Source organism: Leucoraja erinacea, chromosome 36 (genome assembly GCF_028641065.1).
Source record: "Leucoraja erinacea ecotype New England chromosome 36, Leri_hhj_1, whole genome shotgun sequence".
Lineage (NCBI taxonomy): Eukaryota > Metazoa > Chordata > Chondrichthyes > Rajiformes > Rajidae > Leucoraja > Leucoraja erinaceus.
The window spans coordinates 7,210,481-7,237,869 of record NC_073412.1 but is presented as its reverse complement, the minus strand read 5'-3'; the positions used below and the strand labels follow the sequence as shown (position 1 = coordinate 7,237,869).

The following is a 27,389-nucleotide window of genomic DNA, read 5'->3' as shown; positions in this document are numbered from 1 at the left end:
AGAAGCTGCATGACCTGCTGGATACCTCCAGTATTTTCTGGTTTTATCTCGGATTTCCAGCATCTGCAGTTTTGCTTTTCAGTAAATGTGGATGTGACGGGATAAAAATAAAGTTAAATGATATAAAGTGCCTTCATTCAAACCTATTTGTAAATTAAAAGCCTATGAAATTGAGTGGCATTTAGGAGAAGCAATCCTGATTTATTAGCTTAGTGCACAGTTGTTATGGACAGTTTAAAATAAGAAGTCTTAGTCAAATTTAACGGTGTGTATTCTTGTATCTTCTCGATTGTTAGTCCTAGACATAGACATAGACATAGAAATTAGGTGCAGGAGTAGGCCATTCGGCCCTTCGAGCCTGCACCGCCATTCAATATGATCATGGCTGATCATCCAACTCAGTATCCCGTACCTGCCTTCTCTCCATACCCTCTGATCCCCTTGGCCACAAGGGCCACATCTAACTCCCTCTTAAATATAGCCAATGAACTGTGGCCTCGACTACCCTCTGTGGCAGAGAGTTCCAGAGATTCACCACTCTCTGTGTGAAAAAAGTTCTCCTCATTTGAAGGGACAAGTTCAATGAAACATTTGGCCTCCTGTTTCCTGTTTGTCCCTTTTATTTGTTATGGCTTTTTGCAAATATGTTTTATTCTGGTCCAGAGAGGAAAAGTGATCTCGACTGCGACACACACTACTTTAATTAAGTTAAATTTCCCACACTGAGCTGAAGTCTTTATCTGTCTCTAAACTAATACCTTACATTTTTGTTTCCTCCTAGGTTCTTTGACTTGTTTGCGAAATATGATGGATACAAGACTGGAAAGCTGAAACTTAAGAAACCGAAACAACTTCAGGTATGAGAAAGTTCTCAGCTAAATAATTTTCAAATATTGCCCTTTGGGGAACCCCAATGTAAGCAGCATCAGCCCTTGATTGTTCCAGTAGCAGGCTGACTGCTCCCAGAAAACATCTTCCAGGTACACCCAGCTCTCGGGAATCTAATGTGTAAAATGGCTGCGTCTTGATGCTCCCTACTGCTCCCACTGAGCCCTGGGGCTTATGTGCCCATCTTCCCTGGCCTCGGGACTTTCTTGTGCAGCTGAATGTTGTTCCCAGTGATATGGAACCAAGAAGTAACATAGAAACATTGAAATTAGGTGCAGGAGTAGGCCATTCGGCCCTTCGAGCCTGCACCGCCATTCAATATGATCATGGCTGATCGTCCAACTCAGTATCCCGTACCTGCCTTCTCTCCATACCCCCTGATCCCCTTAGCCACAAGGGCCACATCTAACTCCCTCTTAAATACTGACAAGTAAAGTACAGGATTGGTCAGGTAGTTTATTCACATAGCACATGTTCATCTTAGCTGCAAGAAAAATGATGACTGACACCTTGCCTCTTCCCCAACCTACATCTGCACCCTTTGTTAATGCCGAGTTTGCAACAGCAGAAAAGTTTTGAGTTTGTTTCTTAGACTGTCAGTACAATCTATTACGTCTCCCTGTACAGTACATCTTAATCGGTTGTCTGCTTCTCGTTGTTGAAAGAGCCTGCTGTGTTTATCATCAAGACTTTTTTAAATTTTGCAAACATTTTCATCCTATTGTGAAATCAGCAGCCTATGATTTATTGCTTAAATACATATGGCCAGTGCATTTTTTTCGTAAACAAAGTCCGTGCATGTGTGATTAATGAATAATTGTATCATGTGGCTGGAAAATGAAACAACACACATTGTTAGAAGTGCCAGTATGTCTTACTGAGTGTTCTGTCACAAAAATATCACTTCATATGATGATATAATGCAGATTAGTGCATTATCACCACTGACAAAGCTGTGCCTACAGTGGACAGTAACCACCTGCTCAAAAAAACAGCTGGAAGAACTCAAATCCTCCAGCACTTTGATTTTTTCTCAAGATTCCATCATCTGCAGTTTCTTGTGTTTCCAATAACCACCTGCGGTTGTGCACAATGGAGAGGGGGTCAGCTGTGGAGCTTAAATGACACAGGAGCATATACACTGGAACATTCCAATGTTGCACTTCAATGGTTAAAGTGAACTGTCTTGCGATGGTACCCGAGCTGCCTGATATATCTTCAGACCTGATTCTCTCTTGGTCCCCGCAGGAAGTTCTAGACATTAGTCGTGAACTTTTAGCTGAACTCTTGCAACATAATGACTGTGAAATTGAGGAGAAGAAATCCAAGTTGGAACAGCTGAAGACTGTGCTGGAAATGTAAGTCTGAGTGTTAGGAGGGGGGGGGGGGGGGGGGGGGGGGAGGAGAAGAAAGAGGTCCAGGCAATTATGGATGTTACCAAGGTTTCTCTGCATTAATATCTTAGCTTGTGTCTATTTTTGCAAACTTCAACTTGCACATCTTGAAGTTACTGTTTGATAATATAGACTTGGAACAAGGCTTCAGCTGACATCTGATGATTGGAAGATGTTGGGTCCCTTCCATGAACCACCCTGTCCTGTTTAGTTGGTGGCCCAGTATTTAAAGACCGACTCTACTTTATCAAACTCTTTCTGAGGCGGACTGACCACTGAATTCCCAAAGTTCTCTATTAATGTGCTATTTCTGTTGCAGGTATGGCCATTTCTCTGGGATAAACAGGAAAGTACAAATAACATATTTGCCACACGGACAGCCCAAGACATCCAGTGAAGAGGAAGGTATGGAATGTACAACTGTAGGTCGATCTGAGAAGTAATATTCTGTTTATTGTCTTCACTGAGATATAACACCGTTGTTAACGTGGCCCTTCCCCATTGGGAGGGAGAAGTAGCTTGAATTGCACAATTACAAATCAACTCTGGGAATGACACACACAAAATGCTGGAGTAACTCAGCGGGACAGTCAGCATCTCTGGGGAAAAAGAATGGGTGACGTTTCAGGTTGAGACCCTTCTTCAGATGATATCCCATGCTTCTCTAGCCTTTGATCACCTATCAGCCAATCAATTGCCCCTCTCCCCTGTATCACCTATCACTAGCCAGGCTTTGTCTTGCCCAGTTCCTTTTCAAACTTGTTTGCCCTACTACAGTTAGTCTGAATAAGGGTCCTGACCTGATACATCACCTGTCCATTCCATTAAAATATGCTGTCTGACCTGCCGAGTTATTCGAGCACTTTGTCTTGTACTCAAGATTCCAGCATCTACAGTTCCTTGTCTTTCTCTTGAATTACATTGTTGTCTCTGGAACAGAACTTTGCTTCACTCCCCCCCCCCTCCGTAATGAAGCTGAGTGTTCACAGTAGATTAACTACCAACTAATTCTCACTGTTTTTAAGAAGGAGCTGCAGATGCTGGAAAACCAAAGGTACACAAAATCGAAAATCGAAGGTCTGAAGAAGGGTTTCGGCCCGAAACGTTGCCTATTTCCTTCGCTCCATAGATGCTGCTGCACCCGCTGAGTTTCTCCAGCACTTTTGTGTACCTTCAATTAATTCTCACTGCTGGGCCCGTCCTTAAAACATGAGGCTGGCTGATGTGTATTAACAAAATCAACTCTGTGGAAGGTATCTCATGTAAATCCTCGGTCAAAAAGTCACAATTCTGAATTACACATCACCTAGAGTGCGAAACCTACATAATTCTGCCAATCCATGGATTCTGAGACCAATTTCAGCTGTTCTGTTTCCCAATTGGTGCAGTTAATATTACAAGCCAAGGACCAAACCCATGCATGTGTAGTTGGTTACATTGGTGTATGGTAATCCAGCCTTGATTAACAATGCAGAATTTCTTTAAACGCCAGAGTGGCAGCTGGGAATTTAAACCTAGTTTAAAATAATCTAGAATTTAATGTAGGTCATAATGGCGACCAAAAAAGATTGGATTTTTTTTGTTTTTATTGAAGAGTACATACGTTTTTGTAAAAAAAAAAAAAAAAGTGATTTCAGACCTTCAGCAATGTGTTTGACTCTCGTGGCTGCTTGCTGAAATGAGCCAGCAGGCCTCATTGTCCAAGCTGGCATAGGCAATAAATGCTGCCTTGGCCAAAATGTCTTTTTTTTTTTTTGCTATTCCTAACTCTTTTTAATCTGACTTTTTAATCTGACTTCAATGTGGAATTGTGCTAAATGCTATTCATGCCAGTTTGGTGTGTGCGGTTTTGTTGCAGATTCGAGGAGGGAGGACCCATCCTTGCTTCTGGTGCTGAAATGGGGTGGTGAGCTGACACCCGCAGGGAGGGTGCAAGCTGAAGAGCTTGGAAGAGCGTTCAGGTGCATGTATCCTGGAGGGCAAGGTTAGTTTTCTCTAAAGTAGCTGTCCCCATCAGAAATACGAGGTACAAATGTGTTATGCCATTTGCCAAAGTTTTTATCCCCCCTCTTTATTGACATTGTTAAGGGCTTGTCCCACTTTCACGACCTAATTCACCACCTCTGCCGAGTTTGCCCTTGACTCATACTCGCAGCATGGTCGTCACGAGGTCGTAGCAGGCCGTGTTGCTAGTTGTAGGTACTCATGGCATCAAGTAGGTAGGGGCATTTTTCTAGCCTGATGAAAAATGTGCACGAGTAAAAAAGGTTGTGAATTAGGTCGTGAAAGTGGGACAGGCCTTTAACACTGTCCTAAGCCAACAATTTTCAGAAAAGATTCCTGAGTCCCATCTGGGCGTAGAAAATGAAAACCATGCTGTGCCTTTTAATTCTGGCTGTTTTAAGCCTAATGTTTCCGTGAACAATCTTGTCTGCCTTTTGAGTTAGATATAGCTCTTGGGGCTATGGGGATATGGGGAGAAAGCAGGAACAGGGTACTGATTTTGGGTGATCGGCCATGATCATATTGAATGGCGGTGCTGGCTCGAAGGGTCGAATGGCCTGTCCTGCACCTATTTTCTATGTTTCTATGGATCATGAGCCATGAATTTGCAAACTTGAGTTTCTGGAATTGGCTGTAACCTTTGAACATGGAAGGTTCATTTTGCACAAAATATTTTCACTGATTGAAAACAGTTTATTGGTGGTGCTCACTGCATGGTTTAGGGCCATCAGGTCAGTGACATGAGCACAGCTAAGCGCAAAACAATGAGATGCCATAAAAACTCGGCCATTAGTGTAATGTTTATACTACAGTACATACAACACCAAGTGGATGCTGTGTTTGGATTCCGTGCCATCTGATATGGAATACTCTGCTAGCATGTTGTTCCATTGGTATAAATACAATTGTGATAAAGTTTATCCGTAACCCTGAAGCTCATGGCCCTAGAGCTATGAAATTATTTGTCCTGCCTGTACTCTGGGTGATTATCACTGAAATCACTCCCTTCATGAAGGGATTCCCAACTGCAGTCTCATGATAAAATGTCGGCCTCAAGTACAGACATTACATTTGGGGCAGCAAAGTGGTACATCGGTAGAGTTGGTGCCTTACAGCACTAGAAACCCGGGTTCAATCCTGACTACAGGTGCTGTCTGTACAGAGTTTGTATGTTCTCCCTGTAGCCGTATAGGTTTTCTCCGGATGTGCCGGTTTCCTCCCACATCCTAAAGACCCGCAAGTTAAATGGCTTCTGTAAATTGTCCTTGGTGTAGGATGTAACCAGTATAGGGTGATTTCACTAAAGGTCACTGGAGCGTAGATCCGCACCCACGTGACCAAAATTCTCAAGTGGAGGACACTCGAGGGTTCGGTACATGTTAGTGGATGGGAAAAAACGCATTTTCCCACCCGTTAAAAACATAGAAAACGGCGAGGTTGTGAGCTGCAATTTACTGTGCCAGTCGGGGTGACCGTGAGGCACAGCTACCTAGATTTACAGGGAAAAAAAAAGATAGCAAGTAAGGTAAATTCAAGAGGGAACTGGTGCCGCCAAAGCGGCGGAAATGAACAGCCGACATTTGCCGTGGATATTTACAGGTCGAAAATATCGGGAATTATCGCGTTTGCTCGCTGAATTTCATCAAAAGTAAGGCATTATTAACTTACTTTTGATGAAATTCAGCGAGCAAACGCGATAATTCCCGATATTTTCGACCTGTAAATATCCACGGCAAATGTCGGCTGTTCATTTCCGCCGCGTTTTGGTCACGTGGGTGCGGATCTACGCTCCAGTGACCTTTAGTGAAATCACCCTATACTGATGATCACTGGTCAACGTGTACCTGGTGGGCCGAAGAGCCAGATTCCAGGACTATACCTCTAAACTATGCTGCCTGATGCTTTTGGTCAATCCTATTTCAATAGTGAGAACAGCTTGCCCCCTTGCCTGACTGATGGATGAAAGTTCAGTTAGGATGCCATGAAGATCTGTTGGCATTGGTAACCTGAGCTGTAGAGTTTTCTGTTTGTGTGTGTGTGTGTGTGTGGGATCTGTTGTATGTAACTAATATAAATTTTCCATGAGCTCTTTTGTATCAAATGGGCTGGCATGATGATCATCAACATCAAACCATGCAGAAATAATTCTTGTCAGCTGTGGTTTTGTGAGGGGTGGGGGACCTCCTTCCTATTATTGCTGAGGGAGGATTGATGACACTGTGTTGCTTCAATAAAACATCATGTGGATGGCCTGTCAGCAGCTATAAAGAGAAAAGCATGTAACGCTGAAGGCTCTGGTGCACATTTCCAATGAACAAGTTTAATTTCTGTATCAATTTCCAAATATTTAGTTCCTCTCATGGGTTTAATTCCTCTTCTGTAAAAACCCATTGCACTCATTTCTCAGTGGGACATGTTATTTTGTGGTCTTTGCCTTCCATTTCATTGTTGCTTTATTCTCCCTATTTCGAAATGCTTGAAACCATAATTTGAAATACTGATGGTGAACATGAGTATTTGCAACAAGATGATGTTTCAAGTGTTGTATTTTTAGATGCACGTGGACCCCAGTCGACACTAACCGATCATAAGTGGTGCTGAGTAATCCATTAGTCATCCATCACCTGAGGCCCATCTCCATGTTGAATTTCTTATTTTAAAAACGCAACCCCCTCCCACCAGCTGAGTGTTCCAGCCACGGTGGTGCAGCAGTAGAGTTGCTGCCTTACAGCACTAGAGACCCGGGTTTGATCCTGACAACAGGTGCTGTTTGTACAAAGTTTGTACCTGTGACCATGTAGGTTTGCGATGGAGTTTTGGTTTCGTCCCACACACTCCAAAATAAGGGATGTGGGGTTAGAGACTACTGAGGCGTAATATGTGATGCTGTTCCCCAAGTTGTGTTTGGCCTTGCCCTGGCAGTGGAGGAGGCCAAGGAAAAAGTACAGGTTTGTAGGTTATTTGGCCTCTGTAAATTGTAAATTTCCCTAGTGTGTAGGATAGTGGTAGTGTATGCTGTGATCGTTAGTTGGCACGGACTTGGTGGACCAAAGGGCCTGTTTCCACACTGTATCTCTTAAAAAAAAAAAAAACGCCAAAAAACCCCCAAAAAACATTTGAATCAATTACTAAAATATGGAGTGAATTTTCGATTCTTAGCTTTAGTTGGGAAGAGAGTAATAAAGAATCTCCCAACTCCAACATCTTCAACATAGATGGTGGTTGGGAACTTTGATTAAATCATGAACGATTGAAAATGCTGTGTGTTTGGGATTTCTGAAGGAAAATATCCCCTTTGTTTTCAACCATTGTTTATTTTAATTGTTGATCCTTTCGTTGCTGGCTGGAAAAGACTGAATTAGTGACTTTTTTAATTGTGGGTTAGAGATGCAGCACAGAAATATCTTCGCAGCGTTATTTATTTGTAAAAAAGTCTGTTCTTCACATCATCTCAAGGCTGGAAACTTAAATTGTGGAGAATTTTTATGTAAATTGCTTAGAACGAAATGTTAATGTTCTCGTATTGGTGGGGTACAGCACCTGTTTTAGTCTAAACTCTAATTTATGCCCCTGTCCCTGAACGGAAACCTCTGCAGACTTTGTGCCCCACCCATGGTTTCCGTGCTGGTTCCCGGAGGTTTTTGTCAGTCTCCCTACCTGCTTCCACTGCCTGCAACCTCCGGGAACCGCACGGAAACCTTGGGTGGGGCGCAAAGTCTCCAGAGGTTTCCGTTCAGGTTTCCTATGTGGGACAGGGGCATCTATACTCTGCATAGTGGCACAAGAGACTGGAACCTGTAGCAAAAATCGAGGGCAGCTGACCCACTGAGTTGTTCCAGCTGCTCTCCCTTTTTAATGGACTCAGCACTTTGTATCATCCGATTGATCCATCAGGGAACCAGAGGTGGCCTGGGGATTTGTTGCAATTAGCCTTCATTTCTTTGGTCAAGGGACAAGTTAAATCTCTTCTTGTTCCTAGCCCAGGATGCAGTTCAGTAACGGAAGCCACTCTGCTGTAACATTCAGTTGTGCTTAATCTACAGTTGACTAGCTTACATAAAGTATTGTTGTGTGGGTGAGTTGATGGATAGTAATAAAAAAAAATAGTAGTCAATTGCATTGCACCTTCCAGTTGAATAGGGTGGTAATTGTTCGGAGGGAGGTGGAAAGTCCACCCAGCCTATGCCAGTGATGAATAATCACGCACAATGTATGGTTCCTGTTGGTTAGTGTGTTAGATTGGACTTAAAAACATAAATGATGACGTTGACTTGAATTGAAGACTTTATTGACAGTGAAATTCTTTGCTTGAATACCGTGCCATGGTATGCAAATAGTCGCCCATAAAGGGCACTGACAAAGTTACAAATCCTCCCCTGCTCCCTCCATGCCAGTTCCCCTTTTTTCTTCCCCCCCCCCCCCCCCCCCCCCCCCCCCCCCCCCCCCCCCCCCCCCCCATTGGCCCCCCCCCCCAAATCTGAGGAAGGACATTATTGCCATAGAGGGAGTGCAGAGACGGTTCACCAGACTGATTCCTGGGATGTCAGGACTGTCTTATGAAGAAAGACTGGATAGACTTGGTTTATACTCTCTAGAATTTAGAAGATTGAGAGGGGATCTTATAGAAACTTACAAAATTCTTAAGGGGTTGGAGGCTAGATGCAGGAAGATTGTTCCCGATGTTAGGGAAGTCCAGGACAAGGGGTCACAGCTTAAGGATAAAGGGGAAATCCTTTAAAACCGAGATGAGAAGAACTTTTTTTCACGCAGAGAGTGGTGAATCTCTGGAACTCTCTGCCACAGAGGGTAGTTGAGGCCAGTTCATTGGCTATATTTGTGGCCCTTGTGGCTAAGAGGATCAGGGGGTATGGAGAGAAGGCAGGTACGGGATACTGAGTTGGATGATCAGCCATGATCATATTGAATGGCGGTGCAGGCTCGAAGGGCCGAATGGCCTACTCCTGCACCTAATTTCTATGTTTCTATGTTTTGATGTGAGGTATTACTTCCAGAGTACAAATGGAAAGTATTTAAATCTGGTCAAGGAACAACCTGCTGGAAGAACTCAGCAGGTCAGGTAACATCTGTGGAGGAAAATGGACAGTTGATGTTTTGTCATGACCTGACCCTTCTTCTGAACTGAAGCAGTGGAGGGGAGCTGGCCGGTACAAAGAGGTGAGGTCGTGGAATAGAGCTGGCATGAGATGAGTGGATAGACACAAAATGCTGGAGTAACTGCGGGTCAGGCAGCACCATGAAGAAAATGAATAGGTGACGTCTCTGGTCGAAACCCTTCATCAGACCTGACGCATCACCCATTCCTTCTCTCCAGAGACGCTGCCCGTCCCGCTGAGTTACTCCAGCATTTTGTGTCTATCTTCGGTGTAAACCAGCATCTGCAGTTCCTTCCTACACATGAGAGGGGTGGATCCAGGTGAGGAGGGCTGGATGAGGTCAGGTGGTGGACATGACAGAGTCTGGGTTGTGAGGTCGCCAGAGGCTGCAGATGGTGGAATCAGATGGGAGAGGAAGGCGGAATATGGGACCAAATAAGGGAGGTGGGGTAGGTATGGAGTGACTGTGAAAGACTGGGTGAGAGGGGAACTGGATGTTGTGGGAAGAAGAGAGTGGGAGGATAAGGGTAGATGGAGACTGAGGGGAATTCAACGTACACCTTTGGGTTGAAGACTACTGAGGCATAATGTGTGGTGCTCAGATTCAGATTCAATTTTAATTGTCATTGTCAGTGTACAGTACAGAGACAACGAAATGCATTAGACAACGAAGTGCTGTTCCTCAAGTTGTGTTTGGCCTTGCCCTGGCAGCGGAGGAGGCCAAGGAAAAACAGGTTGGTGTTGGTATGGGGAGAGGAATTAAAATGGCTAGCAACCTGGAGCTCCAGGTGGCCATTGCAGACAGAGCGCAGGAGCAAGGCAATGCGGTTACTTCATCTGCACTTGGTCGCACAGATGTAGAGGAGACCACATACAGAGCACCAAATGGAATAAATGAGATTCGAGGAGGAATATGTGAATCTCTGCTTCACCTGGAAGGGCTGTTTGATTTCCTGAATGATGATGATGAGGTTGGAGGTGACGGATTAGCTTTTCTTCGAGCTATTTCATCCATCACCCACATACTCCTCTCAATATATTGTCTTCCACACTTTTCCCATCAAATCTGTCATCTGAAATCCTCGATTATCACCTCCAGTCGTGTCTCAAACTGTTTTTATCTCCATCCCTCTCTCCCCAACCTGGCTTAATCTGCCAATCCATCCCATTGGTCCATTCTCCTCACCCCTTTGTACTGCCAAGCTCCTGTTTGCTCTCAGTCTAGAGGAATGGTCTCGACCAAAACTTTGACAGTGTATTTCCATCCACTGATGCTGCCTAACCTGCTGAGTTACTTAAGCACTTTTTTGCTTGGGTTCTAACATCTGCAGTCCATTGTGTCAGATTACTTTAATCTGGTCCTTTTCCTATTGATCTCCTCCAGCCATCACATCTGCAGCCACCTTGGTTCTGTCCATTCCTTTGCCCCACTCTTTCTCTCCACTGCCTACTACCCCCCGGTAACTTTGTCTAACAGCATCGAGCCAACTTTCACACTTGTATAGTGGAGGTGTTCTGCTTCTCTACCACCTTCCTGAGCTCCTTGATTGTTGCTGAGTCTCTGGCTACTTGCTCTATGTTAAGCTAACGCCAAGCAAGTACTTTCTCCCATTTATGACCAAATAACTTCAGCTTTGCTGCTTATAAAGCAGCACCTCTAGTTTCTGACTCCATCCCCTTCTGATTACTCACTCGGGTAGAAATCAGCGGTGGGGAAAATCAAAATTGCTCAAGGCGCTTGATATCAGAAATAAAAACAGACATGTTGTAAACTATGCAGGTCGGGCAGCATCTGGATGAGAAGCAACTGACGTTTCAGGTCTGGGACCCTTCATCACAATGTGGATCCCTTATTGAACCAACCTATCGCAAGTTTGAATCTGTCTGATTTTTAAAAATGTGCCCACAAGGTGGCATAGTGGTAGAGCTACTGCCCTACAGCGCCAGAGACCCGGGTTCGATCCTAACTACGGGTGCTGTCTGTACGGAGTTTGCACGTTCTCCCCGTGACCCGTGTGGGTTTTCTCCGAGATCTTCAGTTTCCTCCCACACTCAAGACCTACAGGTTTGTAGGTTAATTGGCTTGGTGTAAATGTAAACATTGCCCCTAGTGTGTGTAGGGTAGTGTTAATGTACGGGGATCGCAGGTCGGTGTGGACTCGGTAGGCCGAAGGGCCTGTTTCCACGCTGTATCTCTAACTAAACTAGTAAAGGTTTCCAGACCTGGAACATTAGCTTTATATTTTAATTTTCATTTCCCGCAGCTGTTGCTTGACCTGCCGAGGGCGTTTGCAGCATTTTGAACCTCCTTGTCCTGTTTCATCAAGTTGAACTTCAATTCCTGAATTCTGTCCACCATCACGCCCTTCCCAATAAACTCCTTCCACTGAAGTTCACTCGCACGTTGGTTCAACTCTTAACTCTGCAGGGTTGGTGCTCTCCTTGCCCAACCCAACACTGATCACCATTTTAAGTTTAACTCTGAAGTACTTCAAACATTTTCAGTATACCACTCTTGTGTGTTGAGTTATTGAGTCACAATCACTTTAGCTGGGGCATGAGGTGCGAATAATGTTAATCTTTTTGTCTTTTCCTCCTGCTTTTTATATGAATATAGATGATAGCAGCACAGGTTTGAGCTGTGATTCTCCTATTGAAAGTGGTAAGGGATTGATTGCTGCCCTGTGTTCTGAGTTTGTGATGAATTAACCCCCCTGATTTCCAATCCCTTTGCATGTCTCATCCTGGGACTAATTTAACAAATCAGTTGCAGCAAATGTGCAACAAACTAATTGTCACAGTGATTCATAAACAGAGTGAGCCTTCTGTTATTCTGACGGTAGCTATGGCCAGGAACGTTAGGAACTTGCACCTGCGCAAGATGACAAATTCCCTTTGATTTGGGGCTGTGTGGCACCCACATGATACTGCCACTTGATTGTGCCAAGAAATGAATCAATGACATTTTTAATCAAAGTTGTTTTAACCTACCATGTGTCTTCACCATCACAACACTTCCACGCACTTCACATGCCGCACGCACATCGGTGTCACACACTCAATTTCACATGGGGTTCAGGTGTCATTTTAACTTCCTCCAAGCTGCAAACCCTAACAAGTAGAAAGAAATAACTGCCGATGCAGGTTTAAAAAAAGAAAGAAAAAAGACACAGTGCTGTAATAACTCAGTGGGTCAGATGGCATCTCAGGAGAACATGGATAGGTGCCATTTTGGATCGGGACCCTTCTTCTCCGACCCGAAATGTCACGTATCCATGTTCTCCACCGATGCTGCCAAACCTGCTGAGTTATTCCAGCACCTTGTATCTTTTCTTCCCTAACAAGTGTTGCCTGTTTACATCATTAATGCAGCTAATTCATTCTTTACCGTGTTGTTTAATATATTTGATTTTGCTGTTGACTTGGATATACTCTGCAAGATAAACATCTGAATTTGATGCTATTGAATACTCCTTCAATCCGTTAGATATCCATTTTTATCCAGGATTTGTGCAAGCCCATTTGTTGAGCTTGATTTGCTCAAGCAGTTTAACGATAAATCTTTGTAAGATATTGGTATTGATATTTTATCATATTCTGCTCCTATTTTCTATAATGTTACTTCTCCCTTACTGTTTGTGGTGTTCTGGGGATGTCCCTTCACCTACAAACAATGACCCTCTGCAACACATAGCTCTTACAAAGGGTTCTTACATCATGCGTTCTGCTTTGAAAAATCCTGTCACAGCTCTGTTCGTTAAGGATAAAATTAAACTAATTTGCCAAGAATCAAGATGGTTTAATTGTCATCTGTACCGAAACAGCACAGTGAAATTCTTGCTTGCTGTAGAATAATAGGTCTGCAAACACAGTGGTCAATAGTTAAAATAATAAAACAAACAAAGTTCAATAAATTAATAATTTCCTAATATTAGTGCAAAACAAAAGTTCCTCGTGCAACAAAGACAGTTTGAAGGTTACACAAAAAAGCTGGAGAAACTCAGCGGGTGCAGCAGCTGAGTTTCTCCAGCTTTTTTGTGTAACCTTCGATTCTCCAGTATCTGCAGTTCCTTCTTAAAGACAGTTTGAAGTTTAGTTGGTGTTTGTACTGTTCAATAGCCTAATGGTTGATGGGAAGTAGCTATATCTGAACCTGGTGGTCATGGTTTTCAAACTTCCCCATGGCAGGAGTGAAATGGGAATATGGCCCTGGGCGATGTGGGTCCTTGATAATGCTGGTTGCCTTTTGGAGGCAATGCCTCCTATAGATTCCATCGATAGTAGGGAGATCAATTCCGTGATGGAGCACCACTTTTTATAATTTCCTTCATTCCTGGTTTGTGCGAGTTCACGAACCAGTTTTGTGTAACGTGGTCCACATCTGATGAAGTTAATTCCAGTCAGTGGAAGAATTCTTTCTATTTAAGACATCAGTGCAGTTAGGGGGGCAACCTGCGTGTTCAACAGCTGTGAAACCAGTTTATTTTTCCAATTATCTGCACTTGGAAAGGCCTGGAGTCATTCAATGGATCTCAACCGTTTTAGTTTGTTGCTCCTATGTTCAATAAACACTTTGTTGAACATGAAACTAATATTTATACCTTTTCACTGCATTGTATGTTGTGTTGAGGTTCAGGCAGCATATTAAATTATTCAGTCTTTTCTAGGTAACTTTACAGTTCTGAGAGTGTTGCTTGGAGTGACCTGGACCACAGTAAATCACAACACTGGAATAGTGACATATCTGGAAACTGAGATAGTATCAGATCATAGTGGTGAATCTCTGGAACTCTCTGCCACAGAGGGTAGTTGAGGCCAGTTCATTGGCTATATTTAAGAGGGAGTTGGATCTGGCCCTTGTGGCTAAGGGGATCAGGGGGTATGGAGAGAAGCCAGGTACGGGATACTGAGTTGGATGATCATATCATATTGAATGGCGGTGCAGGCTCGAAGGGCCGAATGGCCTACTCCTGCAGCTAATTTCTATGTTTCTATGTTTCATAGAGGCATAGAGAACAGCATAGAAAGAGGCTCTTCAGCCCACGTTATCCATGCCAACCCAGTTGGCATACTGGGCTAGTCCTGGCAGACTAATACCAGAATTCAAAAGGTTAAATTAAGTGGACAGATTGTACAGATAAATTTTGCTTTTGAGTGGAGAGTTGATTTAGATAATTAATATGATTAAAGTAGTCAGTAGGGAGGATAGAAGTTACTTCCCCAGGGAGTACAGAACAGTAGGATATGACGGATTGGTGTGAAGAGGCCCCTCTATACACAAAGGGAAGTGAAAATCTGAAAATAGACACAATGCCGGGGTAACAGGCAGCATCTCTGGGGAGAAGGAATGGGTGGCATTTCTGGTCGAGGCCCTTCTTCAGAGGGAAAATCTGGAACTTTTGTCCACAAAGAGCTGAGAATGGGGCAATTGAAAACTTCAGAACTCCAATTGAAAAGATTTGTGTTTTGAGAGTTGTGGAATAAAAAAAAATAGTAATAAGATACAGATTATCCAAGGTCAAACTAAATGGTGGACCATCTGCAGATGACAGTGGAGTGATTTGAGCAGAGTGTGAAGTGATTTTTATTTTCTCACAGGGGATTATGCTGGCTTTCCTGGTTGCGGTCTCCTTCGTCTGCACAGCACGTACAGGCACGACTTGAAGATCTATGCCTCCGATGAAGGCAGAGTGCAGATGACAGCCGCGGCTTTTGCCAAGGTACGTGAAGAAAGAGGCTTTCACGAAACGATACGGTAGAACTCGATTGATCCCAGGAGGGAAATTGATCTGCCAACGGTCATAAAACACAAGATGCATGAAATTAAAGTGACGAGTGGAAAGGATTGGGGATGTGCAAAGATTTGGGGAGGGGAGTCGGTCTACCCCACTGCTGAAGGGGGAAGAGTTGTACAGTTTGATAGCCACACAGTGAAGAAGGATCTCCTCGGGTGTTCTGTACTGCATCTTGGTGGAACTAGTCTGTTGCTGAAGGTATTCCTCAGGTTAACTAGTGTGTCACGGAGGGGGTGAGCTGTATTGTCCAGGATGGTCTGCAGTTTGAGGAGCATCCTCCCCTGCAAGACCAACCTCCCGTGAATCCAACTCCAACTCCACCCCCAGGACGGAGTCTTTCTTCCCGATGAGTTTGTTCATCCTGTTGGCGTCCGTGTCCTTCGCCCTGCTGCCCCAGCACACGACAACAAGGAAGACGGCACTGACTACTTTGCAGATTTAGTTGGCATTCAATAGAACGGGAGTAAAAGAGGCAACCAAAAACTGTGGAGAAAGGAATCGCAAATGTTGGTTTAAACAAAGGCTAGAGACACACATTGCTGGAGTAACTCAGCGGGTCGGGCAGCATCTCTGCACGAAAAGGAACTGTAATGTATCTGGTTGGGACCCTTCTTCAGACTGCAAGTAGAAGGGAAGGAACTGGAGATAAGAAAAGGCCAGAACAAAGCAGGGCAGCCACCCGCATAAGCTAGGAAGGGTGGAGCCTATAATGGCCCATTGTTGGCAGGGGAAGAAGTTATGTGAACAGTGGAACTAGTAGGATGACTAGGGTGGGAGAGAGTAGGAATGCAGGGGTTACTTGAAATTGGAGAAGTCACCATTCATACTTCTGGGTTGTAAGCTGCCTAAGCAAAATATGTTGTTATAATAGCTGTTACTCCAATTTGCATGTGGCATAGCTCTGACAATGGAGGAAGCCCAGGACAGATACAGAATACTGTATTTTTTTGATTTTGCTGATAACATTATTGGACGTGAAGTGGGGATGAGAACAACCTCACAGCACGGACACACCAAAATGTATCTCTATACCAAGACGTCACCTATCATCTTTCTGTGTACAATGTTACAGGGTCTCCTGGCATTGGAAGGGGAGCTGACTCCAATTCTGGTGCAGATGGTGAAAAGTGCCAACATGAATGGTCTTCTGGACAGTAACAGCAACTCGCTTAGTTGCTGTCAACACCGCGTCAAAGCCCGGCTTCATGAGTTCATGCAGAAGGATCAGGAGTTCACAGAAGAGGACTACAAAAAGGTAACCGCGTGCCTGCATCCACTGGGTTGGGGGAGGATTGGATGTGATAAGGTTCTCTATGTTAGTGGCACCATCTAGTCGTAACAGTTCTACATTAGATTGCAACCTTCACGTGGTCCAACGAATGCAATCAACCTGGCGTGCACAATCGAATAAGATCAAATAGAACAAGTTGTCCTGCAACTTTAGGCTGTGCATGCCATACCTAAGAAGAAGTTCTACATTGGGAAAGCCAAAGCTGATTGCATGGCTGTTGCTTGCTTGCTTTGAGAGAGATCGAGCACGTTTCGTATGTATTTTCTACCTATAACTCTCTCTGCATCACAGGTGCCACACAGGTGCAGGCAGTTCTGCTATACGTGATAGTTGCAGTCTATCATGTATCATAATTTGCTGTCCGTTTGCATTGTAGTGTCTGATGACTGTCAGAATCAACCAGCAGTCATGTGACTTCTGGTCCTGTTACTGGTTTATATGTTTTCTGTGTACAGTGTGTCTTCGACGCCCCTATTATTCCTTTGTCTGTAGCCGCTCCATCTTTACGGTACCACTGTGTGTTTGAAAAATGACTCACGTTCTCACACAAGGTCGCGGCTTCGCAGGAGTTTTCTAATCTTGTTGACGTTATTTGTAGACAGTTTGTTTTTTTTTTTGGTTTCTTTGCCATAGGAGGTAAGTTTCGTAAGCCTTAACGGGTATGCCCGTGGCCAGGGTGAAGTTTACTGCAGACGAAGGGATGATATATTCGGTCGATCGACGTATGACGATTCATTAGGTGGGGCCGCCATCGGTATCTGGTTAGCAGCGAAGGTACGAGGCTTGGAGATGGGTTATTTATGCAGGAAGGCAGTTTGCTCGCAAAGGGGGGATTGTCAAAGGGCCTCGGGGGCAGGGGAGGTCCAGAGCAAGTCCAAGGAGCTGAAAGAAAAAAGATTAATCAGGCCGCTACAATTACAGGCGCAGGTATATCCTCATAAGTCGGTCAAAAGCTGGAAGGACGGTAGGGGCGCGGGGGGGTGATGGAGCAATCCTGGTTGGAGCGGGGAGTGGCGTGGTCGTGCCGATCGGTATGCGGGTGGCACAAATAGGAAAATAAAACGAGGTAGGTTCAAAGAAGCTCGCAACGGGTTCGATATAGTTTTGAAATGCTAAGACGGCAACAGTTTTTACTGTACTGCTTGGTTGTGACTACGAATGCCTCCCTCACGATATTAGGAAAAACCATTTTTATTCGGTGAGGTTTGAGAAGGAGGCATTAGAATCGGGGCGATGAAATTGTCTCGACCTAGAAGTGAACAATATGACCCAGGAGATGATATAGAGCACTAGGTGTGCAAGGCCAGATAGAGTGGTTCACTATACGATTTCTCTATATAACTGTGCATAGCCATTAGGTTGGTACGGAGGATCTTATTGGCCATATGTGTTATACTTAAGACTTTATACGTCAACCAAAAAAGTAAGGTAACAGAGGAAGACTGACTAGGTTTAGAATAGGTTTGCTAAGGGTTTCAACAACTAAAGTTACCTAGATTTGATGTTAGGTTTGAATAAGTGTATTTGGCTTTAGTTGCTATGGAGGAGCAGTAAGTTTACGCTGACGCAGAAGCTCTCTACCGTGACAGAGTGCCCTTTGTATGATGTTCTTTCTTTGCTCCACATACCAAGAAAGGTAGACGGGGCAGGGGATCGATCCGGGAATTGGATACTTACGAGGTCTTCCGATGAAATCGAGAGCAGGAGAGGGTGAAGAAGTTTGTAATGTGGACCAAGCTTTTCCATCACCGAGAATAGGGAATGATATCGATGTCAGAAAATCAATGTGAGGAGCATTCCCAAAGGTTTCACAAGCACCATTCAGATGTGCTACCCCCTAGGACGAAAGAAGTCCTAGGGCAAGTCTCACCGTTTAGGTTCGTCTGTATCGTTTGCTTCCTTTTTAGGCCTTAAATATGAGGCAGGTGGGCAAACCCATGTAAATCTTGGGAAACTTCTTTTATCTGTACAATTTACTACACGACGAGTTTCAAGAGGTGAAGTCCCAGCAGTGTTTTATGTGGATTTCCATGTTTCCTCTCTTTCATGTTGGTGTTGGACCTATTATATCAATGTGTGGCTGAGAAATCTTGTTTCTGTGACTCCATGTGCTTATGTGGTGATTGTCATTGCTTACCACGTATAGCCGTCACCCCATTTATGTTGTACATAGTCACTGACCTAATTTCCCAATTGTTAAGTCGAGGAGCATATGTTTGTGGGTGAAGGTTTTTAGCATTTTTCGTCACACTAATGGTGCATAAGACTACAATAATGTATACTCCATCTGTATGGAAATTTTTATCCTCAAATATCTTGACAGTCCAGATACCCCTTTTACACTATTCCACATTTGGGTTATGGCTGTATTTTTTCGTGACCCCTATCCCCCCCCCTTTCCGACCGTGCATCTTCGCGAATCTGTTATCCCCCATCAGGTCTCTCTCTTTATAGTTGAACATTTTTTTTTTTTGTGTCGTCTTAACTGATCCCTACTATTCATAAAATACCTTAAGTTCGCCCCCCAGAACTTCTCCCTTTTATACTTCCCTCCCTCTTGTTTCACAGACGCCCACATCTCTTCCCTGTTTGATCAACCACTCCCCTCCCCCCTCTTGCGTTCGTACGCAAGTAAAAACCCGGATTGCGAGGGCAGCTCTGCTTGTCTCTATCTAGGATAACCCCTTCTTTCTCGAGCTCGACTTTTTTGTACAGCAACGAGACCCGCATCCACAGACCCCCCCCCCTCTTTAGGCGGGGTGATCATGTTTTATGCAGATAAAAGTCCCGAACCCCCATGGGGCGGTGGGTCAGCCCGCTTAGGTAGACAACTCAGCTACCAGAGATCCGTAATGTTCACCCCCCTGAAGGGTTGTTTTATATCCAGTCCTCGAGGAGCACCGGTCAGATCTCCATGCTTCGAACCAGTTCCCTTTTTGCGGTTCTCGGAACTGGTTAACAGGACGAACGTAGCTACCCCTGCTTTGCAATAAGAAGATCCCGTAGAACCCCATTCATAGCTTAACGGCTCGCAGAATGGGGATCTACCACGAACGTCTACCAAAAGTAACAAGGGGTATTAGGTCCAGCATTTTTATATCATCATATTATATACAGCTTACTAAGGAGATGTTTTGTTTTTGTAAGAACCTTTTCACTGGGAATTAAACATCCGCGTGATGTACTCATTTTTTCAAGATCCTATTTTTCCTTCCCCTGCTTTTCTCTTCTCCTCCCCCCCCTGCCTTTCCCTCAGTCCTTCACTTCATGTTCTTAATATAGCGGTGTCTTCTTTCCGCTGTCTTGTGTCTTGTGTGGCCATTTCGATGTGTTCGAGCATTTTTCAAGGTCCGTGGAAGTGTCGTCGTCTCCGATACGTAAGCGGAGTCCAAAAAGAGCGGTGGGACCGCGCTCCTCCCCCACTCTGGTGAATTGTTCCAGCAAGTAATTTCAAATAATTGAGCTCGCTATAGGCCACCCCTTGCTCGTCCCCCCCCCCCCCCCCCTTCACACCATCCCGCGCTCCAAGTTTACAGGTTCACGCCCAGATGGGTGAGCCTTCACTGTAATTTCCCTATTTCTTGATCTTGAAGGATAGTCAGGGTTTGTCTTTCTCCCCCCCCCGGTTAGAATGTGGTACGGCTACGCCCCCAAGGGTGAAAGCTGATGCCCTCATAGGCGGAGGTTATGTCCTTTTACCCTCCCGTTCTCTTTGTGCTATTCTATTGACTGCACAGTGGCACAGGGGTGAGGAATGTTCCGGGGAATTACCAGTTCGAAAAAAGCCAATTAAAAACCAACATTATGGTTCGGTCTCATGGAAACTACGAGTCTTTCCTCCTCCAGGGGGGTTCGCCACCGCAGTTCCCAGTCGTTTCCATATGACGTCCCTTTCTTTTCTAGACCATATTGCACCCTTCGGTCCAGTCTTTTTTCGCTCGCAGACAAGCGCCCTGCGTAATTGTTTGCCATTATGTTTACATACCTCGGAGAAGTGCAATCCGAATGTGTAATTCGGTTCTCCCCTCCCCCTATATCAGTAAAATTAAGAAGCTTCCGGGACCATGTTTTTTTTTTATTCCTCATGTGACACGGTGCCTTAGCAGCATGGAATATATCTTTCAAGCTCTACGTATTTTCCGCGTTTTCCCTTGCTCACAACCTCGGCTTTTCCATGCATCCTCTATTGTTCCACGGTGGTTTTGTAGTCTAATGATTATCGCATTCCAGTGTTTTTACTTCAGCTTAGATCTATGCTACCCGATTCCTTTGTCCTCCCTCTCATCGACTCCTGGTTGTACTCCAATATCTGGTCCGTCCAAGTCGACAAGCATGTACTTCCCCTTTTGTTATTGTTACGTTGGTTGCTTCCCTCTGGTACATACTTAGTTTGATCCCCAGCGTCATGTCATCCTCTTCTACACCATCATATTTCAAACATTGTCTATGGAACTGGTGGAACTATGGAGGACCGGCCAAATTTTTGTGCCTTCCACCACAGTGATGAATGCTGTGGTGGATGTTTGTGTTACATTTGTTATTGTGTTTTTGTGTGTTCTTTGTCATTGTACCGCTACTGGCAAATTCATTTCACTTGCACTTTATGTGCAATGTGACGAATAAAACTGATTGTTGATTGTTAGTGCACTACAATGTTGAGAACGATTGTAGTTATTCTTGTAGCTGGGAGATGCTTCCCTTTCTTCAAGGGGTAGCATCTTCCCCCTTGCTTTGTACCTGTGTTTAGCTTGTTTGTAATTTTGGATTGTATTTTCTTGGTTCTTGGTTTCTTGGTCCTCCAAAATATTCCAAATGGAATTTAAACTGGAGGTGGTGAAGGGAGGGCTTAAGCCAGAAAGGGTTATTGGGAAGAAAGTGCTACTTTAAATGTAGTTGCATCTGGTTGGGTAACTATAGTTGGGTGGAGATTATTCCATGCTTTAATTGTGCGTGGGAAGAACGAATTGCTGTACACATCTGTCTTTGTAGCTGGGATCACAAATTGGATCGAATGCCCTCGTCTGCTCCTAATTGGTTTGGGTTTGGTGTAGGTCTTGCAATCTATGTCGAGCTGACCATTTAACATTTTGTAGAAACAGGTCAAATGTCTGTCTTGGAGAGGGTTCCACCCCAGAGAATTCAGAAGTTTGGTGACACTCGTTTCTCTCTCTTGGGGTGTTAGTAACAAATCGAGCTGCCTGTCTTTGGACATGTTCGATGGAAGAAATGTTTTTATTTGTGTATGGGTCCCATATCTGATTTGTTTGGACAACTTGTAGAGCAAATCTTTTCACTATACCTCTGTACAATGACAATAATAATCCTCAACCTGTATTTGTACCTATTCCAGGTTGACATTTACCACAGGTGATTAGTTTAGAGATGTAGCTTCAGCCATTGAGTTGTCGCCGACCATCCATTCACATTTGCTCTGTTATTACGTTTTCGCATCCTCTTCCTACACATTACGGTACATTTACAGTGGCCAATTAACTGACAAACCTGCACGTCTTTGGGATGTGGGAAGAATCCGGTGCACCCGGACTAAACCCATATGGGCACTGGGAGATCGTTCAAACTCCACACAGACAGCACTCCTGGTCAGGATCGAACTCGGGTCTCTGGCACGATGAGGCAGTGGGTCCACCAGCTGTGCCAATGTCTGAAGTAGAAGGTGCTGCTGCCTCACTGCGATTGAATAAGAATTTGTTTGAAAGGGGTCAACTTTTTAAATGTACCTTGGTATAAACTGCAGTTACATAGTGCTGCCATGAGATGGTGCCAAGAACTGCAGATATCTGCAAGCACTGCATTCTGATGTATTCTGCCTCCAGCATTTTAATTCCAGGTCCTAAGTTACAGCCCTTTTCGGCAACCCAGGATAAACCTTGTAATTCAAAAGTGTTTTTATCAAACCAGAACCTTCTATGAATTGAATTAATGCCAAAGCACGGCTGATTTGAAGGTTACATTTCCGACACAATGCCACACACACAGAAATAGAAGGCTTTGAATGAAGCATATCTGCATCCCTGCCTCCTGATTTTCATTCACCACACACAGCAAAGCTCCTGACCATCCTTTATTGAATGATTTAATTCACTTGCTGGCAAAGAAAAGCCTTGAACATTTATTGAAGGGAAGATGCCCAGACTACGCTGCTGGTGAACAGATCTAGTCTCCATACTATTAAAAAGGACATTTAAAAAAAAGTGTCTGAGGGAGTGCAAAACAGATTGTCAAGGATGATGCGGAAACTAGTAGGTTCTAGCAAAAGGGAGACAACAAGTTGGAGCTTTTTCTTTTATAAAGGATAAAGCTCAGAGATGACGTCTTTAAAATTATCGGTTGGTTAGACAGGATAGAAGTGCAGAGCTGTTTTCTTCTGGGAGAATCTAAGACTGGGTACATGGGAATGATAGTTATTCATCTCTTTACTCGGATGGTTGTCTGGCATGAACAATTTAGATGATTTTCTTGAATGCAGTTTCTGCAAGGAATTGAAATGGATGCACTGAGGTGTATAAAATCATGAGAGGGATCGATCGGAGAGACGCACAGCCTCTTGCCTGGAGTAGGGGAATTGAAAACTAAAGAGCGTAGATTTAAGGTGAAGGGGGAAAGATTTAATAGGAATATGAGGGGAAACTTTATCACTCAAAGAATGATGGGTGTGTGGAATGAGCTGTTAGAGGAGGTAGTTGAGGCGAGGACTATTGCAACGTTTTAGAAACAATTAGACAATTAAAGGGCCTGTCCCACTTTACGAGATAATTCACAAATTCTCGATTTCCCCCGAGGTTTTCCCCTTGATTCAAACTCACAGAATTTCGTAACGGGTCCGTAGATATATCGTAAACCAGCCGTTGGTACTCTGGGGCATCCTCCCGTCTTTTTTTAACTCGTGGACAATTTTTATCAGGCTGGAAAAAACATCCCAACTTACCTGATACCCCGAGTACCTACCTCTGGCATAACGAGCCACTACGATATATCTACAGACTCTTACAGACCCGTTACGAACATTCTGCGAGTTTGAATCCAGGGGAAAATTCGGGAGAATTTGTGAATTACCTCGTAAAGCGGGACAGGCCCTTAACACTGATAGGACCTATTTAGAGGGATATATATATATATATATGGACCAAATGCAGGCAGGTGAGGCAAGTGTCAATGGTACATGTTTGCCGGTGTCGGCATTTTGGGCCGAAGGGCATGTTTCCACACATTGACTGAGTCTATGACTCTATGCTGTAAGACTCATTGGAAATGAACATTCTTATGTAAGGTACAACTATAACACAGATTAGTTCGGCCAATTGGCCCAGTGAACTACTATATATTCTGTAATTCCAAAGGGCCATTGGAAAGCCTCTCTAACATCTAACATGCTTTGCATGCAATTAATTATCAGGAATTGGGCTAACCCTCCACTTTCTAGATGAGATTAGTTTGTTGCCATCATGTTCAGGCACAAACATTGTGAGCTGAAAGGTTTGCTCCTGTACTGTACCGTTTGTTCTATGTTCAAGATAGGCCTTGTAAATATTTTGTTCATTGAATCATCCTTAAACTTTGTTTAAGATAAATGACGAGGGGGGTAGGAGTCGATTTGTAATGGATCGTACAGGTCCCGAATAGACTGTCTTGTTCAGAGCCCACTTCCCTCTGACGATGCAGCACTTGGTCAGCACTGTGCAAATATGTCAGCAGAGGTTATGTCCTCTAGTAAAGCTAAATTACCTTGCCCTTTTGACTCCCTTCAACGATTTCCATTTATATTGCACCATCAATATATATTTGATAATGCTTTTCAAGGTGATCTGCAGGAACATTGTCAAACCAAATTTAATACAGCAATGTAAGGTGATATTGGAATGAATGATAAGTTTTAAAGAGTAGCTGAAAGGTGGAAAGAGTCAAGGGGTGCAGGGATCTTGGACAGAGGGACTTGGCAGAATTTAGGGGAGTTTCGGGGAAAGGGCACTGCATTTCGTTGTCTCTGTACTGTACACTGCACAATGACAATAAAAATTTGAATCTGAATCTTGGAGATTAGTTTAGAGATACAATGTGGAAACAGGCCCTTCGGCCCACCAGGTCCGTGCCGACCAACGCATTAAAACAATCCTACACATACTCGGGACAATTAACCCAATTAACCTGCATGCCTGTAAGCCTTTGGAATGTGGTGGACGATGATCTGGGAGAAACCTCACGGGGAAAACATACAAACTCCATATAGACAGCACCCGTCGTCAGGATCGAACCCGGGTCTCTGGTGCTGCAAGCGCTGTGAGGCAGCAACTCTACCGCTGTGCCGACCTGCAACAATTGAATTAAAGTAACACTGAATTAAAGCAATGGAAGGATTTCTGTCATTGATCACTACTGTGTTAGCTTTTATTATTCCTTCACGGTTGTTCTTTTCTAATGAATTTCTCATGCATATTAATTGAGATAATAAGTAATAAATAATCACTGAACTAATGCCGCATGTCGAGCCTCGCATGTCAGCATCGTGACGGTTAAGCTTTGATCTGAATATATTGACTGTTTGTGCGTATTTCCCTTCTGTAAATCAGCATTGCTCGCATGTGTTAAATGAGCTGTCTCCCAGTCTGTTCATGAATCTCAATCCTAATATTCCCCCAATGGTGATGTTTTTCACTGTGGACAAAGCTTTAGTATGCAAGCTATGTCTGCGCTGTCTGCACGTACAGTCTGCTTTGCTGAGCTCCACCCTCTGAATGGCAACTGATGCCAGTCTTTTATTCTAAGATGCCTCGCATTTCTCCATTCTACTGTTCTCTGAACGCTGGTTAAAAATTTATTTTCACAGTGGCAGTAAACCTGTGATTGTCACCAGTATCAATTAGATGCTCCCATTATGCCACTTTACATAAAGTAAAGTGTACAATATTATTTGGTAGACAAAAATGCTGGAGAAACTCAGCGGGTGAGGCAGCATCTATGGAGCGAAGGAAATGGGCAACGTTTCTGGTCGAAACCCTTTAAGGTTGTGCTGTACCCTCTTTACAGTTTTTACCCTGCAGAGTAGTTACTAAGATGGCTGATCCATGAGAGGTTGCTGCTGGGACGCAAGTCGGGGCCTGATCAACCCCGGCTGGGTCGCCTGGGCGAGGGTGTCTGATGTAGTGAGACCCGAACCACCCGATGACCCCAGGTCACATCACTGAGGATGCGTCCCAGCACATCTAGAAGTTGTATCTTTTTCACAGCTGTAATGGAATGGCCTGTTGTCTGACTACGATACGATACATTACCCCAGGAGGGAAATTGATCTGCCAACAGTCATAAAACACAATATACATGAAACATGAAATTAAAGTTGATGAGTGGAAAGGATTGGGGATGTGCAACGATGGGAGAGGGGAGGGGAGGGGAGTCAGTCTCGGTCTACCCCACGACAGAAGGGGGAGGAGTTGTACAGTTTGATAGCCACAGGGAAGAAGGATCTCCTGTGGCGTTCTGTGCTGCATCTTGGTGGGACCAGTCTGTTGCTGACAGTCCTCCTCAGGTTGACCAGTGTCATGGAGGGTGTGAGCTGTATTGTCCAAGATGCTCCGCAGTTTGAGGAGCATCCTCCCCTCCAAGACCACCTCCCATGAATATTCCCAGCTTAATTATTTAAACGGCATGGTGGCACAGTGGTAGTGTTGCTGTCTTACAGCACCAGAGACTAAAACTAAAACTTGTCTGTATGTTTACCATGATCCCTCTAGATGTTTTGAGGGCACAACTTCTGCCTGGATCTCATTTGTCAAGCGGGCAATCTCTCTTGGTATCCCTTTTTACTGGACTGCTGTTTACAGCCTTACACTTTGTTTTTCTTCCTGTAGGAATATGGCATTAATAAGGAAGAAAAGCTGGACATTGCCTACGGATACTGCCTTCCACTGATCAAGAAGATGCAGCTGGATTTACAAAGGACGCATGAAGATGAATCTGTCAACAAACTACATCCACTGTAAGTCAGCCACTCGGAGCATGAGCCTTTGCCACTTGATCAAACTATGTGCCACTCCTTTCTGCAGATGGCCTTTTGTTTCCGAAGGGAAAATCCTGAATCAAAAAAATATGAACTTGCAAATGATGGCAAGTATTTTGCTACTCTTTCAACAAAAATTAAGCTGGCAAAGAGATTATAAAAAAAAAATGATATCTGAACCTGCTGTTTGAAAGCACTGAGGAAGTGGATTCAATAATAGCTTTCAAAATTTAATCGGATCAGTAGATGAAAAGGAACTCAAAATCGCTCTGCTGCTGGCAAAGGGCGAGGGGAGTGGGGCTAATTGGACAGTTTTGTCAAAGATCTGGCATAGGCTTGGTAGGCAGAATGTTTCCTGGTCCTGTGTAACTCGGGGAGTTGAGTTAGTTTGTTGAGGATCCTGTTTGTATGTCATGAGACTATCAGCAAATGGGACGTGGAGCTGATTGCCACTGAGAAGGTGATTTTTGGAACCGATTGCCACCTGATGGTAATATTGCGTGAAGGGATTTGATGTCCTTGGAAGAACCAAACCCAGTCTGTGCTGACTTCAGAAGAAGGGATAGGAATTGTATTAGAGAGTTGCCAAAGTGAGGTTGGGAGACAAGATGGAAGTGATGTGTGCAGGTGAGTTAAGGGCATGTCTAAAACGAGGATCAAGTCTCACGCGCCGTGATGCGTGCATTGCGTGCATTATGCGCACGTGGTGGTGTAGGCAGTCACTGCGCACACCACCACGCACGCGCAATGCACGCATCACGACGCGTGAGACTTGATCCTTGTTTTAGCTATCCCTGCAAATCTGCGCCTTCCCCAGTAACCTGTAAAAATGATATCTCCCCTCATTCTTCCAAATTCGAGAAGATGTGGGGTCGGTCTGCCTTTTGTGTC

At 44.2% G+C, this 27,389-nt stretch overlaps 1 protein-coding gene across 1 annotated transcript in view; it reads left to right on the top strand.

The window, feature by feature from the left end:
- The window catches only part of ppip5k1a (diphosphoinositol pentakisphosphate kinase 1a), a 149,172-nt gene that overhangs the window by 51,755 nt on the left and 70,028 nt on the right, over positions 1-27,389 (top strand). Inside the window, exons 12-20 of the mRNA XM_055662793.1 lie at positions 782-857; positions 2,137-2,246; positions 2,602-2,687; positions 4,141-4,266; positions 14,999-15,120; positions 16,268-16,510; positions 16,863-16,994; positions 17,120-17,122; positions 26,350-26,477. Of these exons, the coding sequence (XP_055518768.1) occupies positions 782-857; positions 2,137-2,246; positions 2,602-2,687; positions 4,141-4,266; positions 14,999-15,120; positions 16,268-16,510; positions 16,863-16,994; positions 17,120-17,122; positions 26,350-26,477 (1,026 nt within the window). The remainder of the gene's footprint in view (positions 1-781; positions 858-2,136; positions 2,247-2,601; positions 2,688-4,140; positions 4,267-14,998; positions 15,121-16,267; positions 16,511-16,862; positions 16,995-17,119; positions 17,123-26,349; positions 26,478-27,389) is intronic.